The 9,064-nt window shown below is 40.9% G+C and overlaps 1 protein-coding gene across 1 annotated transcript in view; it reads left to right on the top strand.

Moving 5' to 3' along the window:
- Positions 1-3,543: 3,543 nt before the first annotated feature.
- The window catches only part of ptprub (protein tyrosine phosphatase receptor type Ub), a 151,638-nt gene continuing 146,117 nt past the window's right edge, over positions 3,544-9,064 (top strand). Inside the window, exon 1 of the mRNA XM_070834600.1 lies at positions 3,544-3,625. Within this exon, the coding sequence (XP_070690701.1) occupies positions 3,556-3,625 (70 nt within the window). The 5' untranslated portion in view covers positions 3,544-3,555. The remainder of the gene's footprint in view (positions 3,626-9,064) is intronic.

Raw genomic sequence — 9,064 nt, 5'->3', positions numbered from 1 at the left:
TATATATATATACAGTATATATACTGTTACTTCAGTTGTGGTCACTGCAGCAGTGTTACAGGCACGCATTCTTGCACAGTCTTGCAGGTTGTAAATGATTGATTGATTAGTCGGCTGACAGAAAATTAATTGGCAACAATTTTGATAAAGAATTAATCACTTTTTTAAAGCAAAAATGCCAAAAACGGTTCCAACTTTACAGATGTGAATATTTCCTGGTTTTTATAGTCTTAGTGTTGGTCACACAAAATTTTGGAGATTTAAATGACATTTTTTATTCACTGTTAATCAAGAAAAAACAGCAGTTTAACTGACAATGAAAATAATTGTAAGTTGCAGCCCTAAAACAGTTTGATTGAGATATCTGTAAATGTATGATTTTATTCTGTTTATGATCTTTGGTGATAGGATTTTCCCTTGTCTAAAACTAGTTGGCAACTTTTTTAGGTATTCGTGACAAGTACTTCTTCTTACTTTTATAATTAATTTCTAATACTATTTGTAATTGAAAAAACATATTTTGTGAGTTACACTTGTGTGTTGAATTTTATATAATTTGCATTTTGTGAAATATATCTCACTCAGGTTTGTAATTAGGCCCTTGTTATAATACCTAAAACCTGCCTCAGATCCATGCACCTGACACTCACTGTCTGAAGAATAGATTTCTCTTAATTTTTGACAGTGAAAACTATACATAAAGTAAGTATTGTGACTGTAGATGTGCTGTTGCTTTAAACTGTTTACTAATTAACTGAAAATACATAATCTGAATTACTTCTTCCTTTTCTTTTGTCATGAAAAATAAAAACAAGAAAAATATATTGTGCATGTGAGAGTATGAAAAGGACACTGATGGTCCAAATTGACCTTGTGAGATAAACACATTTGAAATAAAAACCCTTATGTTTGATATTTTGACAGAAGCAGTCTTTATGGTTGTATTTAAGAGCTAACTTCACCATTGTCACTGAAGTCGCAGACAGGAAGAGTGCTCACTGCAGGAAGCTAAGATTTTAGATGTAAAGACAGATTTACCTACCAAAGTTTCTTTTTACTCCTCTACTTCACTTGTTGGTTGTTCAACATCCTCTTATCTTTCTTACAGACAGGTTCAGCTAACCTCTGACGTGAACAACTGTTACATCGGGTCCAGTCATAAAAGCAGAATTTAAAGGGTAATTCAACAGTAAATCACACGAGAGAAAAGTGCTGCTCTGCGGCTTCGCCTTACAAGAATATCAGCCTTGTGGTCACGCAACAAACACTGAAGTCAAACAAATATTTTCTATTTGACAGATGTGTGAAATCAATTTTAGTGATATCACTGTTTGGCATGCGGCCAGCAGAGCACTATGTTTCACAGTTTTACCCCACAGATAGCAGTGTAGCAGTAGTTTTGTTTTTTGAAGCACCATTTTGTATGCCAGGGCTGTGGGATAGACAGTGATAGTTTGATAGCCAGCCTCTGACAACTTCCCTCAGAACCGTAATGACACGTTATTATAAATCCATGCACAACACTGCCTGCACAGATGTAGTTGTTTGTGAGGGGTCATGAGTGGCAGCTGATAAAATGCTCGATAAAATGACTTTCATCATAGTGCAGCTGTCAGCATCCCCGCTGATGCCTGTCCTGTTGCCGGATTTGAGCAGTATTTTGTAACATCCTGTTAGGTTTACTGCAAATTAAACTATCATGCAGTTGACTAGATTCAGGCCAAAATACTCCCTAGTTTAAATAAATTGCTACTCTGTGCCTTGAATACCAGGGTGCAAAATGGCTGCCATGCATCAAGCAGGTGTAATTACAGGTGTTAGCTCGACATACGCTGTGCTCCTTTGGTTAAATTAAGTAATTTACTGAGCAATCCATCGTTCATCTGTCATTCGGGGCTAACAACATTAGAGACTGAGATGTGCACTCACGTTGGAAGCCTTAGATGCGATCTGTTAGCCCCCTTTAATTTAATTCACAGTTTTAATGCTCGCACATGACAACAAAATGAATGATGAACAGCCTGCATAATGGCATCTTGATCCAATTGGGACTGCTGGAGGCACAGCTGAATGTGTCAGCCCAGCCATGTTTTAATACCAGCTTGGTTCACGCCGAGGAGTGGCTGCAGCATCAGCACTTGTGCAAGATGTTTAATTTCAAAGGTGAATGTCAGATATACAAGAGGACACCTTGCAGCATGTGACTATGTGTCCAACAACTCCAAATCAACTACATAACATGTTAAATGTTAAATAGGATTATGACATACCAGAGAACCTGCTCTGGCAAAACTATGTGCGTCAAAGTCACATTGGCTTTTCAAATCTTTCTGCATGGTGATGTTTACATTGAAGTTTACACATTAAATCCAAGAGTGGCTTCTGTCAGGTATTCTTTCACAAACATGGCCTACTGTGGGTAGAGAACAAAAAATAGAATCTCATCAAATGCAAATTCAATGCATACAGCATGATTTATGGAGATATTGTGCTTTGCAGCAATCATGAGGAGAAGTGAAGGCATGCTTACCTGTCAGTCCTGTGTTAATATATAGCAACAGCTAATATATCAAAAACTTGTTTTTTTTACCAGTTGTGTATAAATTAGCCCTCAGAGAGCTGATGTGGTTTTAAAACATTAGAAATATAACTGTCAGTTATCGCAGGCATTACTTTAACAATACAAGCCTACATGCAGCGTAGGTGTGAAATGGCTGCCATGCATCAAGCAGGTGTAATTACAGGTGTTAGCTCGACAGGCGTTAATTCTAATCATAACCTTGAAACCAAGTCTGAGCCCTCAAATGGCCCTTTGAAGTTGTGAGGACGAGGCAAAATGTCCTCAGGATGCAGAAATATCCTCACAACGAGGTGTAAAACCAAAATGTGTTCCCTTAACTATACAAACACACACACACACACACACACCATCAAACCTACATGCCTAGCAAATCCCAATCACAAACCTTACCCTTAACTTCAGTTTAACTCTGAATTTCACCTTAATATCCAGTTTTAAACCTCAGACAACCCCTTTGCCCTTTGACGAGGTAGTGGCAGGCAAAACTCTCCACACTCTCCAAAAGTGTCCTCCCTCATGTAAAACTCTTTCTGGTCCCCACAAAGACACAAGAATAGCAGCACACACACACACACACACGCACACACACACACGCACACACACACACGCACACACACACACACACACACACACACACACAGTCCGGTGTTTTACTTGACAGAGGTTTGACTACCACAGTGTCGTTGCAGGACTCGGCCACTTGGAGGCGCCCGGCTCACACTCAGTGCCTGCAGCCAAGTGGAGGCTGGGAAGGAAAGTGGGCTTGGGAAAGAAATCTCTTCCCTGAACTGTTTACCCTGACGTCAGTTTGCAGAACTAGCTCTGCCCTGTCTCCCTCAGTGTCTCTGAAACTCCACTCAGTGAGAATTGGGGGAGTAGATGGGGCTCGGCTCTACTACTTGCGCGCCCGGACCTCACGGAGTGAATGAAATGATTTCTTCTGCACATTCAAAGTGGACTAAAACAGCTACACGATGAACACCTGCGCCTTTCTGTTGATTTTGACTGTTCAGATCTACGCCGATGGCATTGAGGGGCCAACAGGTAAGGCACATACTCATCTAGCTCTCCTAAACGCAGTTGGGAAGTTTGCACATGTGGATTAAACTCCATTTAGAGAAAAAACGGAGCGAGTCTGGTGAAGATGTCAACTTTGTGCCCCCTTTCCCAAACACGTTGCTGCGTTTATCTGCGGCTGACATTTGCTTTCCGTGACTTACTAATGGGACAGTGTTAGTCCTCCAGGCAGAAAATAGAAACGCAGTATTTAATAACTTTGTTAAATGAAGTATTAAGTTTTCTTAGTGCCAAAATGCAGGTTATTTAGGAGGACTACGTCTGGGCGTTGAGGGGAAAGCTCCCATTTCCCCAAACAACACAGTCCTCGCTGCCTCTGCTTTTTGCTGTTGCTCAAGCATATTTAAAGGCGCCAGGTAGACTGGAAGGTGTTCAGACATTGTGATCCAAAGTTAGATATCAGTTTATTCTCACCAACAATTTTACCTTTAGTCAGAATGAGCGACATTCCCAGGATCTTTAGGCAATTTAATAAACATTTGTGAGCATGAAAATCCCAACAGCCTGATCCAAACTGTGATGACATCCAGAGACCAAAACCTGGAAATGCTCCAGTTGGGCTGCATAGTTTTACTCTGACTCCTTTTAAGTTTACATGTGAATGAGGTTTGATGAATTGTTATCCTTATTGATGTCTGAAAAGCAAATTCTCTCCATAATATCCAAAGATGCAGCCTTCTACTGAAGGGAAATAGTCAGATTGAGCTGCTGGATTTCTTTTCTCCTGATGTGTCGAGCTGCCTCGAGACTCTCTGATTGTTTAACTGTAGAGGACATATTCATGCTCACAAATTGGCTCCAAATCTTCCAAGATGAGAAAAATGGCACTTGTTCGCACGTTAAATGGTCGGTTTTACTTCTTAAAAGTCCTCTTTTTTGTGTGCAAACAAGCTGGATTGTACCACAGTGAGAGCATTTTTCAGCTAAAAGAATCAAAATCGTGTAATTTTGTAAATCGTCCCCCCGAAATTTAGTCTGACTCTTCTTCCCATTATGTTTCTGCAGTAGTGCTCCATTGGGATAAATAAATCTTTTTCAATTTTGAAAATCAGCCACTTATCAGAGAGATGAAAAGAGAGAGTCACAGTGGTAAGAATGTCTTGTATGACAGTCTAACACAGACTTTCACATTTTTCATATTCTGCTTTTATTCACTGAATTCTCTTATTCATTTTATGCAGTGTAATTGCAGTGCTGTAGTTTGGATACTTTTTGTTTAAAAGCTAAAATGACTTGGGCCTGTCCTCTTTGGCACACGTACACACACCACACACGGATAGATTTGCATAATTTCACCCCTGTAGAACATAAAACCAGGGTAATAAGAAGAATATTGATAACATTTACACTGCAGGCTGCCTCAACACTGTATAACAATGCGGCACAGTGTTTGTCACATGCACATTGAAAAACAGCCTGATTATGCTGAGATCACTTGGAGATTTGACTTGTTATTTTTCATTGAAATTTGAATAACGCTTGTATTTCTCACCGGCTGTGCTTCTGTTTCATGTCAAATGGGAAAACATAGTAAAGCTCAGTGTAACACTTGTATGTGTAACTCATTGTAAAAGAGACAAAAAAAACAAAACAACAACAACAACAACAAAACCATACAAGCAGGATGTGTATTGTCAAGAGGTGAATGGAGCAGATCATTAAGAGGAATGGGCTGAGACGTATGAAGGATTAAATCACGCACATAGGCAATTAAGAGAGCTGAATGGAACAGGGATGCTTCATTACGGCTGCGTGAGAGAGTCTGTCAACTAAAATTGACATGGTTGTGTTTTTTTTTTTTCACTTTTTTACTGTTGCTGCGAGCCTGGCCATCTGCGCTTTCACCTCCCCATTAGCTGCTAATAGTTGATGCTGTTGGTTTTCTCTATGTGACTGATCCCTTTGGTTTGGCCCCTTTCATGCCTCTGCACCAGCCTACGCCCTATAGGAGGAGAAATGAAGGAGCATAAATTGAGGCTTGACTCCCACTATTGCACAGTGTCTCCTTTGATTAACACTCTGCCTTTATTGCTATAATTGTGTGAAGACCACACCTTAACCTTGAGTGCTTAATAACAGCTAAGACGCTTCATCCTCCTCCTCCTTCAGGGATTTCTTTCCTTTCTCACTCGATCTAATCCATATTTTCCATAACTCTTACATGCTTGTGCCGCGGTCGGTCCAGGCTGTCAGTTTAGGGGAAGTGAAATTATTAGAGGCTATGAAATATGGAGGCTCTCTGCTGCACTGGGCTGACTGTAGTGAGGTTGATAAGAGGAAAAAAAATATGTGCATCGCATCTTCTCAGATACAAAGAGGTTAAGAACATGAAAGTCCAGTTTCGAGGTGTATATCTTTGTTTTTTTTCATGATGTAAAAGCCCACTATGACACTTTCGCCCCTTTGTTGTCTCTTATGGGAATTAAATGCATGTTCACTTACCATCTGTCTCCTCTATTAGCAACAAATGTTGTCAACTGAGTGGTGTAATTATCCTGTGTCTCATGACTCATCTCCCAGTTTGATCAAAAGTTAAGGCAGAATATCCTTTTTGCTTATTTCAGTGAATAAGATAACACTTGGATCGAGATGAAAAGGACTGTGAAGCTCAGACTGTCTAGTTAAAGCATGGCATAGAATGAATATTACTTTAGGGCTTCAAGTTTACGCTGCATAAACATCAGCAGCAGCAGCACGGGGAAATGTAAAATAGGACCACCAGCATAAAGAGACAAGAACTGCAATGATATTTTTATCATCAGATCATCAGATAATTGTCTTACTAATATTTTTAGCAAAAATACCAAACATTTGCTAATTCCACCATTGTAAATTAGAGAATTTAATGCTTTTCTTTGTCATATACGATAGCAAACAGAATGTGTTTGAGTTTTGTATGGCTAATTAGACGAAACTTAGACATTTCTGACTATTTTCTGACATTTTATAGAAAGCCTGATGGGATATACAGGCATTACCAGCTGCACTTACACACTGATAGACACACCAAACAGACAGGAAAACATAAAAGAGATGGGACATAGAAAACACTGTGCTTAAAAAAAAAAAAAAGGACAAGGCTATTTAGAACATAACCAAAATTGTTAACACAAAACACTTTTCTTCAAACGACTTGCCTTGGCACTATTAATTGCGCTTGCTGTACAAATTTAAGCATTCTTTTTATGGCAAATGGTCATTATTGCGACATTATTCATCTCAGGGAGTCTATTTTTGGATGTTGAATATTTCTTCTAGAGAGTCCATTAGATGTGCTCACTATAATAGGCATTCAACTAAATAGGACAAAAAGCCTAAGACGCATTTTTGAATTATTGTGGGAAATAAATGTAACCGTCATGTTGAAATTGTTTCCTTGCACCACAGAGTTGCAAATCCACAAAATGGAAGTGGTCCCTGCAGGAGCCAGGCCACCATCTGTGGATAGAGGGTGAGGGGCGGTAGGGATTGGGCCTAAATCAGACCCCTGAAAAGACTGGTTGATTTCCATCTTTGCGGGATCACGGGCAGTAATTCAGGGAGCAGATGGAAAACTTTGCAACAAGGAGGGAGAGGACTGGACTGGAAGAATACGGGGAGAGAATTTTTACAGAAACAAGCTGAGAATGACAGAGGGATTTATTCAGATAGATCGTCGGGATGTTTTGTTTTCGGCTGAGGGCACAGCAGGACTTTTGCTGGGCTTGTGTGCCGGCCAGTCTGACCTCAGCTCTTGTGTAAGTGATTAAACAGGGTGCTTATGAGAGGAGTCTTCTGCTCTGCAACGTGTCTCCTCCAGTTTCTCCCTCTGATCTATTGTAATGTGGAGCTGTGTGGAGTGGAGCCAGCCCCCGACTGGCGTTCTCATCTCACAAGGCTGGAGGATGAAACATATCCATCGACTGTGTGTGTTCAAAGAATTCTGCTTAATGTCAAACGCCATGATTCCTGCTCCTCATCACTGGGAGCACGTGTTCGATCATGGAGCTCCTCCGTCTTGAGCTGGTCTCATTCCTCATTTTTCTTGTGATTCGCACCTGAGTTTGTGCTTTGCTGAGTGTGCAGACATTTCTGTTTGCCAGACTGCAGCTCATGCACATCTTGTTATTGTTAATTAATCCTGCTAAGCATGTTGTTCTTTTTTTAATTATGATCAGTCCCAACTTTTTTTTTTTTTCCTTTGTTAAAGGCTTTGCGAGTTGTGATCTACTAGGCGCAGCATTGTTTGCTCTGCAGAAAGGTCAAGTACAGGTTGGGAGTCGTGTTTCTGAGGCGGAGAAAGAGAAGGTCGCTGCCTTTGAGAAGAGGGTTATGCCCAAAAGCATGACTGTTCCTGCTGTGAGTGTCCTCTCCAATTCTCCTGGCCGACAAAGGGCTCTGAAAGCAGAAAGAGAAAGAATTACTATTCTTGTTATTATTATTCATTTGAAACTTGCACTGCTGCAGTATATGAATGAATGCGTTTGTGTTGTTTTTACATTTTCTAGTGTATGCATGGGCTAATTAGCGTCCTTGTTCATTACCATCTTTGTCAGTAAGAGGTGGAAATCAGTCACTTAAGTCTCGCCATGCCAGGAAGGTCCCACAGTACTGAGTGACTCAGCCCCACTGACATTGATGCTAGCAGGGATTGGAGCTGCCACCACTATGAGCTCTTCAGGGCTACTCTGAGACCTTCCAGCACCCTGGAAGAGATGCCAAGACTGAGAGATTTAGAGCCAGTGGCCTGCCTAGGCCTGCCTCTTCCTTTCCACTCCGCAGCACAACCAGAGTGCAGGCTTCTCAGCTCCCCCAGCCAGGTGTTATTAATGTGGTATTGATCTTTCAAACTCCAGCAAGTCCATTTTACTTAAATTTGATCAAAGTGGCATCCCGCCTGTGGCTTGCAGGTTTGATGTAGGGGTGAGAATTAGCCAGCCTGCCAGGACTGGCATGACGTAAACGTTGGGATTGCAGCAGTGCTTAGCAGCATTGTGTGGAGCAAAGGACAGGAAAAAGCAGAAATCCTCAGAAACATGAAAGAGGGAGTCTCATTTCCATAAGAAGGCCGTATGTATTACAAATAAGCTCCGAAATATCCTGTTGATGTACTGGTCTAAAATGACAGGACTATTATACTCATTATCACTTAAAAGCATATGTTTTGCTTGAATAATGGACACGGAAATTTATCGTTCAACACAGATGGGCCTGTGTTTGTCGTCTGAATATGATGGAGAGTGAGACTGCGTAGCTAGAGAACAGACACAGATGTGTAATTATCCAACAAGGAAATAAGCAGGGCTGTGAATTGCTGCCGTTTCAGTCCCTGTGTTTTCTTCCCTGAGGTAGCGAGCTCCAGACTGCAAAAAGTGGGTCTGCAAGACTGATGCTGCGAGTGCTGCTCCTTATCCCCTACCCAAAGGA

Source organism: Pempheris klunzingeri, chromosome 8, assembly GCF_042242105.1.
Source record: "Pempheris klunzingeri isolate RE-2024b chromosome 8, fPemKlu1.hap1, whole genome shotgun sequence".
NCBI classification, from domain to species: Eukaryota; Metazoa; Chordata; class Actinopteri; order Acropomatiformes; family Pempheridae; genus Pempheris; species Pempheris klunzingeri.
This window is presented reverse-complemented; position numbering and strand designations above follow the sequence as displayed.